The following is a 12,695-nucleotide window of genomic DNA, read 5'->3' as shown; positions in this document are numbered from 1 at the left end:
TAGATGATACTTGAGAGAATTATGCTGAGTGAAAGAAGCCAATCCAAGGGAGATTACATATTATGTGTATTCTATATATAACACTCATGTAATTTATCTAACATTATTGAAATGACAAAATTAGAGAAACAGAGACTAGATTAGTTGTTGCCAGCTGTTAAGGAGGTGGGGGCAGGAGGGAAGTAGGTGTGGCTACAGAGTAGCCAGATGAGTAATCTTTGTGAGGATGGTGTGATGATGGAAATGTTCTATATCTTGTCTGCATCACCGTCGGTATTTGGTTATGATATTGCATCAGAGTTTTGCAAGATGTCAGCAGTGGGGAAAAATAATCCTAAGAATTAAAACTTCAAAATGCCAAACCCCAGATCCTGCCCCAATCCTATGAAAACAAAACCACTGGGGCGTTGGAACACAGCGGTCTTCATTTTTAACAAGCTTCAAGAGGTTCTTAGGCACCTGAAGTTGGCAGACTACTGCTTTACACCAGCCATGTTCCTCATATTCACAATTTCTTTCCAATACCAATTATTTCCACTAAATTAGCACCCTATTCCAGGCTAGCCTCCTGAGCAATGTTCTCCATTGTTAAAGAGTTAAAGATTTCCCCCAAAGTCTTCTCTCCTACATCCTTTCCACAGCTAGCTCTTCCTTTGTCCCCGCAGAGCACCACCCCCACATCCCCTGTCTCAGGATTCTGCTAAACTGTTCCTCAGGAAACAACTTTTTATCGTATCGGGAGGAGACCCCCAGTCATACTCCCTATGCATGACCAACAAAAGAAACACAAAAGCAGGCTTAAATCCTTGTCTCTGAATGACCAAGAATCTTTCCCCAAAGGAGAAATGTGTGCTTCATCCAAAGGCAGCACACCAAGCTCATCCCGTGTAACAGCCAACTTCCCAACCCTGTTCTCCACTGAAGTCCTGCTCTATGAACAGCAATGAAATAAAAACAGAGCTGGTAGAGATAGAAAATATGTTAACTACAAAAATCACTTATGAACAAAAGTGTTCTAAGTTAGAATTAAAACACAGTACTTCCTTCAAGGAAAGAGATGCAAATAATTTCAAATGACGAAAACACCTTGCACTTCGTTTTTGAATGCGCTCAGATTGAAGTTCAGACATATTCGGACACTTTTATTCAAACTGTCTTGCAAACGACAAGTCTCATAATTTGGCACTGTATGTTTCCAATAATCAGGAGGACAGAACAGGTCAGGTGTAGACCATCTGAAAAGCAGATTACTCTTTGATTAAAAACTTGTTACTAATGTGGATTTTTACATTAGACATGTAACAACTAAGGGGGGGTTGTTTTGTGTATTAAAAATATTTAAGCATATTTGTATCAATGAACTTAAGTCCTCCATTTTTAGTAAATGAACCAACAGCTGAACTCTATTATTGTGTGCGACACAGTGAAATGGATTCAAAATCAGTCTTTTGGAGAAGATGACATTTTGGGTTTTTTTGTTTTTTGTTTTTTTAATAATAATTTTTTATTACGTTAGTCACCATACAGTATATCTTTAGTTTCTGATGCAATGTTCCATGATTCATTATTTGCATATGACACCCAGTGCTCCATGCAATACGTGCTCTTCTTAATACCCATCACCGTCCTATCCCAGTCCTCCAACTCCCTCCCCTCTGAAGTCCTCAGTTTGTTTCCCAGGGTCCACAGTCTCTCATGGTTCATTCCCCCTTCTGTTTACCCCCCTTTCATTCTTCCCTTCCTTCTCCTAAAGATCTCCCTGCTATTCCTTATGTTCCATAAGTGAGTGAAACCAGATGATAATTGTCTTTCTCTGCTTGACTTATTTCACTTAGCATAATCTCCTCCAGTCCCATCTATGTTGCTGCAAATGTTGGGTAATCATCCTTTCTGATGGCTGAGTAATATTCCATTGTATAAATGGACCACATCTTCTTAATCCATTTGTCTGTTGAAGGGCATCTCTGCTCCTTCCACAATTTAGCTATTGCGGACAATGCTGCTGTGAACATTGGGGTGCATATGGCCCTTCTCTTCACTACGTCTGTTATCTTTGGGATAAATACCCAGTAGTGCAATTGCTGGATCATAGGGTAGCTCTATTTTTAACTTTTTAAGGGATGTATATTCTAGAAACTACAAATCACTCTTGAAAGACATTGAAGAAGACACAAAATGATGGAAAAATATTCCATGCTCATGGATTGGAAGAATTAACAGAGTTAAAATGCCCATGCTACCCAGAGCAATCTACATTTTCAATGCCATCCCGATCAAAATACCAATGACATTTTTCAAAGAACTGGAACAAACAGCCCTTAAATTTGTGTGGAACCAGAAAAGGCCCCGAATCGCCAAGGAATTGTTGAAAAGGAAAAACAAAGCGGGGGGCATCTCGTTGCCAGACTTCANTCGTTGCCAGACTTCAAGCTATACTACAAAGCTGTGATCACAAAGACAGCATGGTACTGGAACAAAAACAGACACATAGACATGGAACAGAATAGAGAACCCAGAAATGGACCCTCAGCTCTTTGGGCAACTAATCTTTGACAAAGCAGGAAAAAACATCCAGTGGAAAAAAAGTCTCTTCAATAAATGGTGCTGGGAAAATTGGACAGCTATATGCAAAAGAATGAAACTTGACCACTCTCTCACATCATACACAAAGATAAACTCTAAATGGATGAAAGACCTCAATGTGAGACAGGAATCCATCAAAATCATAGAGGAGAACATAGGCTGCAACCTCTTTTGACATCGGCCACAGCAACTTTTTTCATGACACATCTCCAAAGGCAAGAGAAACAAAAGAAAAAATGAACTTGTGGGACTTCATCAAGATAAAAAGCTTCTGCACAGCCAAGGAAACAGTCAAAAAAACTAAGAGGCAGCCCACGGAATGGGAGAATATATTTGCAAAGGACACCACAGATAAAGGACTGGTATCCAAGATCTACAAAGAACTTCTCAAACTCAATACACGAGAAACAAATAAACAAATCATAAAATGGGCAGAAGATATGAACAGACACTTTTCCAATGAAGACATACAAATGGCTAACAGACACATGAAAAAATGTTCAAAATCATTAGCCATCAGGGAAATTCAAATCAAAACCACACTGAGATACCACCTTACGCCAGTTAGAATGGCAAAAATTGACAAGGCAAGAAACAACAAATGTTGGAGAGGATGTGGAGAAAAGGGGATCCCTCTTACACTGTTGGTGGGAATGCAAGTTGGTACAGCCACTTTGGAAAACAGTGTGGAGAAGATGACATTTTGGTATTTATCTAGAAGAAGTCCAACTAAGCAAACTAGGGATGCATCTCCATGCCTTTCCCCAAGTACTATAAGGGACTGCAAAACATGGCATTTCAAGTGATTCCTGGCGTTTTGTTCTAAGTGACCCATTCACTCAATAAATATTTATGGTACCAAGCACTGTTCTAGGTGAAATACATTAGTCATCAAATCAACAAGAATCCCTGTTTTACTGGGACTTACAAAGTAGTGATGATAAAAAGCTTCTCCAGTTGTCATCAGAGGTCTCAAGAAATCCTACACCTAATTCATTGTTCAGAGAGCAGATTTTGATTCAAACCTCTGTTATGCTACTTAGGAGGTAAGTGAACTTGAAAAAATCATTCCCTCTCCATACCCTGGTTTCTGTAGTCACGCAATGGGGAAAATAATATCTACCTTATACAGAGAGTTGTGAAGGGAAAGGAGGTAATACACATGCAAGTACCCTGGAAAGTGCTTACCCTATGACGGTCACTGAACACATGTTATTTTACTTCTCTATCAGCATCTTTATCACAGAAAACCCCTTTAAAAGGGATCAGAAGGCCAATACAAACTGTCAAAATTGTGGTTTCCCTTTTCTATTAGGATAGTAGCACAATCCATTCTCATGATGCATCGAACATCCCAACTACCTAAGAAGTGCCTCTTTTTACTGACGTTTGCTGTGTTGTCCCCCAGGCAGGAACACTAAGTCTTTAATGATAACAGATCTTCCTCACTCTTCCTAAGATGAGCCAACATCTGTCTTGGAGATACTGGCACGACTACCACTGGTCCATGGCGGAAGCCCTGTTATCATAGAGCCACCACATCAAAAAGTCTAAGCAGAATTTTCCTAAGAGATTTAGATATGGCTGTGACTCCTGGTCACAGGAGAGAGGGACAGGGATCATCCCACCAGGTATGAGACTCACAGAAGTCCATTACTGGCTGTTAAAGCTCTCAGCCACTAGGCACACAAAGGGGTATCCAACAGAAGAAAACCAACCAGTCCCATCTGCAGTCATGGTAAAGCAATTCCCATTCTTCACAGGCTTTTTACATTGTAGAGAGTCTGCAAACCTTCCTCTCTTACCTGCTGAACTAGAATATCTCCAATTCGGCTGATGATGAAATTCCTGTCATCACCAGCACAGGACTCCTGCCTTCGCTCCTTCATACTATAAAAGAAATGCCTATGGATTTCAAGTAACTCATCTAAGCAGGGGAAGATTTTATCCACGGTGCAGTGATCCAGCTGCAGCTCCTCCTTCATTCCTCTCCTGAAGATCTCAGACATGATGAGCAGCGTCCGGATGTGGTGCATCTCCGTCTGCATCAGCTCTGCAACACACGTGCGCAAAGAAGCTTGAACAATGAAGGACCCCAGTGACCTACGGTAGTGGCTGAACACTGAAGGTCAGACAAATTTAATGTTTATGAACAAGGACATTCTTCCGCTATAAAAGCCAGCACTGATTCCACTTTCTCCAGGAATAAATAGAGTGTGATGGGGGCGCCTGGGTGGCACAGCGGTTAAGCATCTGCCTTCGGCTCAGGGCGTGATCCCAGCGTTGTGGGATCGAGCCCCACATCAGGCTCCTCTGCTATGAGCCTGCTTCTTCCTCTCCCACTCCTCCTGCTTGTGTTCCCTCTCTCGCTGGCTGTCTCTATCTCTGTCGAATTAATAAATAAAATCTTAAAAAAAAATAGAGTGTGATGATCAAGGGACATCATCGATCAAATGAAAAGACAGCCCACAGAAGGGGAGAAAGTAAGACCCTTCTTCAAGGCCTCCATGCTTGCCATTCCAACTGCCTGAGATATTTTCTTCCTAACTCCATCTAGCTCCTTCTCAACATCATCCAGGTCTCTTCGAAGATTACTTGTCTCTTAAGGCTCCCCTGTATGGCCTAACATTTCATAGCCCTTGCCTCTGTTGGAGACAGCCTACTACTCTATTTTTCTTCTCAGCACTTATCACTACCTACAACCCATTATGTATTTTACACACATTCTGTACTGCACGGTAGGTTGTGTCCTCTGTCTCCCCACAGCAAAGTGAGTTCATGAGAGCAGAACATCTGTATGTTTTGTTCACTGTTATTTCCCTGGTTGTCAGACTTAATGCCTGGCATACAAAAGGTGCTAACATTTGCTGGATAGTATATATTATTTATTTCTCAGAACCAAGATAAGTAGATCTTATCTGTACTTCTAGCTGAATAAATGGAGTGCCCAAAGGTTATACACAACTTGTTCTAAACCTTAAAGCAAGTAACAAGGCTTCTTTGAAAGAAGAAAAGGTGAAGGAGGGCAATGGGCCAGCAGCATGGTAGCAACCAACGGCCAGTCTAGGGAGAGAGATCAGACTTCTTATGTGGGTAGAGTCAACAGGCAGAAACTAGGGGATAGGACTTTCAGATCTTAGCACAGATTACTAGAACTAAAATGCAATGTCTATGGAAAGAGAGTTTCTAGAAAATGGAGGTGTTCAAGAAAAATGTGTATGATCAGGTTGGTGGGCTATGGCAATGAAGATTTAAATACTACAAGGAACATAGAATCAGGTGTTTTTCAATGACCTTGCTTGGTTTTCAAATATAAATTTTTAGTAGAGTGTGGCTGCCAATGACACTAATTACGACGCTTCTACGGAAAAAGTAATGCTGGCATTTCCAGTAAAAGGACCAAAAAAAAAACAAAACAAAACTGTTTAATGCAAGAGAAGTCTCTCATAAGGGACTTGCACCCACAGTAGAAAACAAATATTACAACTCCACAGTAAAAAGACAAAATGAGCCAAAAAACACACTTCAATATGGGCAAATGACCTGAATAGATGTTTCTCCAAAGAGATATATGGATGACCAGTGAGCACATGGAAAGATGCTTATCATCAGTAGCCCACAAGAAAATGCAAATCAAACTCAAAATAAGACACCACTTCACACACACGGCCAACTGGAATAAAAAGGGTGGACAATAAGGAAGTGTTGGTGAGGATGTGCAGAAAGCAAAATCCTCCGTACACCACGGGCGGGCGGGTAAAATGGTGCAGCTGCTTTGGAAAACAGTCTGACAGTTCTTCCTACGGTTAAACACAAAGTTACTATGTGACCCCCAAAAGTGGCAATAGTCCAAAGTGACCATCCACTGAAAAAATGACCATTGATAATTAAAACACAGGAAAGAGTAAAATGTGAGTTGAAATTCACACTTAGGACTGCAGGATGCAGGCCCACATTGCTCTGATCCAGGTGCTGCCCAACCCACCACAGTCCATGAGAAAGGTACCTGCTGGTGCATGTGGGCAAGCGGCAGAGCTATGTACCCAGAGCCCTGTCTGCTCTACATTAAAATACGTGAAAACTTACTGTGATTCTTATAACAGAAGTCAAGAAGTATAGGCCATGTGCAAGTAAACTCGAAAAGGATCTGAGAAATAAAATTCGCTTCTATCGCGTACATAGAACACCTCAACAAAGCCTCAAGTTTTCAACGTGAGTATCATTATCCCCATTTTAAAGACAGAGAAAGTAAGATCCAGGTGAATTAAATCAGACAAATGTGTCTGAGATCAAGTAACTAGAAAGGAATAGAACTGAGATCTGGACCCAGATCTGTAGAATGGCAAATTCACGCTCGTTCCCCTATACCACCCTGCCTCAGCCCAAGAGCATATTTTAAATGCTTACCGAAAATGACATCTTGTCTTTTGATGACATCTTTCTCCTGCTTACTGCAAAACGAGGGGTCCACCACCAGACTCCAAGATTCTGCTTCCAACTCCTGGGCATCACTGCTGAGGTCACTCCACAGAGAAGAATCCACCACATCTAGCATGTGCGCAGAACACAAAAGCCAGAAGTGGAGTGACGCAAACAAAGACCTTTCCAAGTACCCATGTCTACGGATTCATCACTCGAAATAAACCTGCTCTGAACACAGAAACAACTAAGCCCAAATACTATTGATGTGGGGGCAGAAACATCTAAAAATCAAGGCAGCCTGCCTGAAAGCAAAGAATCTTTAAAACAATAATGGTGTGTATGGCAAAAAAAAAAAGAAGAAGAAGACGACATTTATCATTTTGTTTGTTTTGGCATGCTCTATTTTAGTTATTTTTGGTAATCTTCAGAGTCCATAATGTGCTTACAGAATCTTGAACACACATTATCTTTTGCCCCCAGGTTACTCTGCACTGTTTAACCAGATCTGAATTTTGTACTTGTCCCTTTGATTTTCTCTTGACTGGGCCCACTGTCCTTAATATAAACAAGAAAGCAGGGTTCAAGGGCTCAGGTCACAGGCGAGTACAGATTTTTTGACAGAATTTGACATCACACACACATATACCTTCCAGGAAAACTAAATTCTACTCGCCCAAACAGCACTCCTGAGAGACGGAGTCCAGCTCAGAGGAGTTAGCATGAGAGGACAACGGATTGGAAGACTCAAGTTTAAAATAAAAGCAAAAGATTCCCGGGGCAGAGTCTACCCCTTTCTCTTTTCACTGCTCTCCTTTCCTCTGGTTCTCCTTTACTTATTGATACATCTTGGATGCAACATGTTGTTCACCAGATTAAATCCTATCTTAACAAAATACGCTTTAAAAAGATGCTTTTATTCCCCTAGAAGTAGGGGGCAACAGGTGGGGATAAGTATCTCAGAAATCCAGGCAAGCCCAGTCTTAACTAAGTGAAGTATTTATTTTTAACATATTCCAAGTCATCAGTAGTTCTAAAACCTTTTAAACAGTAACAAGCACACAACGTATTTCATTCTCTTATCTTCATGCCACATGTCTATTGAATATATCATATATCCTTGGCCACTACCTGGGAGTAGTCACTGGGGCTAAATTTTCATTTATGAGAAGAACTTATGCCAAAAAGCCACCATGAAACAATTCCTTAAACACACACACACACACACACACACACACACACACACACACACACAGAATACGTGTGATCCTTCAGAAAACACTCCTTTTAGCAATTCCTCACAGAAACAAATGTGTCTTCTCCTCACCTTCCATTAAGAAGGATTCCGTGGAGGGAGAAGAGCCCATGGACTGTAGCAGCTCATCGGAATGAGACCTGCTTCTCCAGCTGTTTCCGTCACTCTCAGACTCCAGGGATGGCCCTGACCTTCTGAAGCTGGAGGGAAGGAGGGAGAAGAGTCAGCTCTAGCACCAGCTCTGAGACATGAGGACTCAGTGCGGTTTCTCATCTTACCTTTCCAAGGCAGTGCCTGGAACACTTCTGGACAAAGGATGGGCCTGTGCTGAAGCTTCTTTTCTCCCAGTGGGCAATCCAATAGGCATGGAGGAAGAAGGGTGCAAGGAGAGACCAGGCTGTGGGATGTCTCGAAATGAAGAGTCTAGAAATCAAAATGGGTGCTTCATGCAGTTTTCACAGAGAGCGGTAATTACAAGGAGTCACTCAAAAGCCAAGAAGCGAAACACTCGAATGGCTGCTAATATCGTCACATGCCCAGCCTTGACACCAGTCTCCTTGCCACATCCTAACACCTGCTTCAAATGTCCCTTCCTTTTCACACCCTCCTGATACCCATGCAGCAGGCCTGCTCCAGCATAGCCACTTGGAGACTGTGGGTGGCTGGGATTACACAAACAAGAAGATGGAATGGGGAAACACTGAGAGAGCTTTCCCATAAACCACTGCTTGTACTCCTTCCAGCCAGCTTTAAATAGATGCAAGGTGTTATTAGCACTATTAGTAGAATGCATATTGTATGTACCAACAATCATACACACACACACACACACACACACACACACACACACAGAGCATGTCAGTGGATTGGAATGATGCCGGGGAGTCTGTTCTTCATGGGGTGAGAACTTCAGGCAAATGAAACCTGCAAGTCAAGCTGAGCTCTTCTCTCCCTCACATACTGAAAGCTAAACGGTGCTTCAATACCTTTCTGGTTTCTTCCAAATTTCTTCTCAACCATTTCTTCTAAATAGTTACAGGCATATATGCTTTTACATCCAATGTGTGCTATACATGACCCTCAGAAAATGTTTCAATCCCACGGTATCAGAGATAAAGCACACACCTTCTCAAGCAGAAGAGAATAAACACTTACTTGGAACCCCAGGATTTTATACATGTATGATTTGGTTTGGTTTTCATGGGTCCCAGAGAAGGAATTTTATCAATTATAAGATATTTTTATTTTCATGCTGAACCTTATGAAATTGACAAGGACTTCACAACTACAATCAAAGCGACTTCTGTCCAAACAGGGGTGTAAACGATATCACAGTCATGACTCTCTGCACTAGCTTACGCTGTATAACACCACACCCAATCGCTTATCACCATGAATCTGCATAGTGTACTGTCCCCTGACTCAAGTGATTTTGGAAACACTGGTCACACTGTTAGAGCATTCAAATGAAAAGTGACCACAAACTGAAAAATGCCTGCCACATGGCAAGCAACGCCATATTTGAGGCAGAACAAATTGCAAAGTCTCTCACAACGAAGGGAAGGATTTTCAACCATAGGAGATGATGGTCCCTGGTTCTCACATGCAATGTGACTACTGTCAAAGGCTGCCACTTAGTGCAAAGAGGCATTGCTTCATATGAAGCGATACATAATTCAAAGAAAAACAGAAGCACCAAGTTTAACTGTTTGTGAGAAAAATGCCAGTGTGCCTTGAAATTTCACCATCATCCTAAAGGAGCTGATGAGATCACAGCCTCAACCCCAGCAAATAAGCAGGACCAGGTCACTATGATAATGGACATCAGGGACTGTAGACTCCAAACTTCAGGATTTTGTCCCTAACTCTGATTCTGAAGAAGCATGTGATAGGTATTTGTGTAGTTAAGTATGTGTTAGTGCGAGGAAAACAAAGTTATGTACACTTAATGTCATGTTCTCTTTTCCCCAAGGTTGTTATTAAATCAATACTGCGTATTATACTAGATCATGTCTTAGAATTGAGGCAATATCCTAACACGTCCCCCCTTATAGGCCTCTCTAAAATAAAATATCATATAGGACATCTAGTACAAAGGCTGTTAGGCTGGCACAGACGTTTATACCATTCTTGACCTCCTTGTATAACTAAATATTACACTAATCATGTGTTAGGAAAGAACAAATATTTGGACAAAAGAGAATACAAAAGGAGTAGGTATTTTACATTGGAGAAAAGTATGGTATGTGTGAAATTGGCATTTCCACATCACTTACTTCCAAGGATGGTCTGTGATTTGTTCTTGTTGTATTTCTCTTGGAATTTCTGGTAAAGAACATTAGGAACACGTAAAATGAGATTAAATTCCTTCTGACTACAAAAATGTCCATCCAGTTACACAGGACTCTTATTTCAAACAAAGAAGAATTTAAAGCAAAAGACATTAAATGCACCGAAAAAGAAAAAGTTATGATAATGAGATGTGTAAGTTGTGATGAAGGTATGCCTCATGAACGCAGGTCATGAATATCCCAGCTCTGTTAAAAGTCTATGGGAACCAGAAATCTCCAACTCATGGGTCCAGACCGAGGCTGAGAGAGGAGTTCCTATCAGCGCTGCCTTTCTCCTACTTGTTCTTCCTACTCTTGGCTATCCCTCCTGCTTACCAGCCACAACACTCTGGGGTACTGAAACATCACCTGGGACTATGTGACCTGACACAAGGTCTGTTTCAACTGGCAGAGAGGTTGGAGATTCAAGGTTCCCTCTGAAGTGCCATCACGCTCACTCACATACGTTTCTAACATGACTTTAGAGTGGGAAAGAAAGGAACAGATGTGACCAGATGCATCCATTTCCTCAAGCCCACTCCCAAACTCAGAGACTATTCCTTTATTCCAGGGGACCTCACAGTGTGGTCCCAGGACAGCAGTACCCCCCGGGAACTTGTTAGAAATACAAATTCTTGGACCCCACCCAGATCCTACTGGATCAGAAAATCCAAGAATGGGGCCCAGAAATCTACATTTCACAGGTCCTCCAGGTAAAGCTACTATTTGCTCATGTTTGAGAATTACCACTCTAGGCGTCATATACATACACCTGAGGTCCACACTGGTAAACCAAGCAGTTCTCAACAGGAAGACTAACCCACTTATACCTTATAACACAGGCGGCCACATCTGAGCTTCTCCTATTTCCAAAGGTGGACAGTTCAGGAGACAACTATGCACTCTGAACATATGTGTTTTTCTTCATCATTATAAATGATCACTTCAGAAACAAATACAGACAGTAATAAAAGAGTAAAGACCTAAACAGATAACAGGAAGCAACAAAGCTACCTGTGCACAGGTAAAACAAATGACAGGTTACCTTGGTACACGGAGATGCAGTGTCTTTACAACCCTTGTGTACGTTTGCATTACAGTCTGAAAGACAAAAATAAGTAAGACAGCATTGTGCTTTTACCGGTCATCACAAAAGTAGCACACAAAAATATTGAGAAAACATAAGGAAAAATATCTAAATCACATGTAACCCCACCCTGGAGCACAAGCACATGGTTAATATTTTCATTTCCTTGGAGATATTTTTCCCGTTCTGCACAGAGTCTTACCAATTATGAAACCTGCAATCATGCACGATAGACACCCATGATAGACATGCCTGAGAACTCATTTACTACTATATGCCCTACATTGCAAGGGACTTCTGACATCTGGCTGGTGGCAACTGCCCACTCCTGTACCAGGCAGAACACCTTGCAAGATGGAAAAAAAGAAAACAAATTCACAACAATGCTGAAAAAAAGTCCTGTCAGGCTCCAGAAGGAACTCCTGCCAACTACAGGTAGCCACATTAAAAGAGACAAGTTAGCCGCCGGCTTGTCTTCCTCCATACAACATGTGGCCTCGATTTCACTAAAAGAAGGGAAGAGTTTGCCCGCTCCTTTCTGCCTCCTGGCTCAGAGACCCAGGCTGTCTTCACAGAAAGCTGCCCCTGTGCGTGGGGACCGCTTTCTGCCAGGCTGCTATCGTCCAGCCCTCCATCCCCATCAGCCTCCACACCACCCACCATGACTCTCTCATCCCACACACCCCCACACACTGTGTAGAGGGAGGAGCCTGCAGCTTATCACAATCTTCATTAGAAAGAATCCTTCCTTGTGGGGAGAAGGTCCCATTTAGGTCCATCCCAACCACACTGGAAAAGTGCCTATAATCCACTGAGAAGAGAACCCAACTTCCTCCCACTGTAGGTCTACAGAGGCATGTTAGCCAATACCTCAATGGCCAATGAGCAGAGGTCAGGATTATCCACGTGCTGGTCCTGATGGCAAACATGGAAATCAGACTGCTCTCTCCTCATTCCAGAACAAGTGAATGACAGGAAAAGGGGAAAAAGTAGAAGCTATGAGAGTCCACAAAGTTAGACA

The 12,695-nt window shown here is 42.0% G+C and overlaps 1 protein-coding gene across 5 annotated transcripts in view; it reads right to left on the bottom strand.

Moving 5' to 3' along the window:
- The window catches only part of ARHGEF28 (Rho guanine nucleotide exchange factor 28), a 314,186-nt gene that overhangs the window by 63,022 nt on the left and 238,469 nt on the right, over positions 1-12,695 (bottom strand). For all 5 annotated transcript variants that reach the window (XR_004624098.1, XM_034656360.1, XM_034656358.1 and 2 more), the window contains 6 exons: positions 11,633-11,688; positions 10,534-10,582; positions 8,536-8,680; positions 8,330-8,457; positions 6,991-7,131; positions 4,389-4,636 (listed from right to left, as the gene is read on the bottom strand). Coding sequence is in view for 4 of the 5 variants with exons in the window: in XM_034656360.1 (XP_034512251.1) it covers positions 4,389-4,636; positions 6,991-7,131; positions 8,330-8,457; positions 8,536-8,680; positions 10,534-10,582; positions 11,633-11,688 (767 nt within the window). In the remaining variant the exon portion in view is untranslated. The remainder of the gene's footprint in view (positions 1-4,388; positions 4,637-6,990; positions 7,132-8,329; positions 8,458-8,535; positions 8,681-10,533; positions 10,583-11,632; positions 11,689-12,695) is intronic.

The sequence above is a fragment of the Ailuropoda melanoleuca genome, chromosome 3 (assembly GCF_002007445.2).
Source record: "Ailuropoda melanoleuca isolate Jingjing chromosome 3, ASM200744v2, whole genome shotgun sequence".
Classification (NCBI taxonomy): Eukaryota; Metazoa; Chordata; class Mammalia; order Carnivora; family Ursidae; genus Ailuropoda; species Ailuropoda melanoleuca.
Note: the sequence above shows the minus strand (reverse complement) of the source record. Positions and strands in the feature narration are given on the sequence as shown.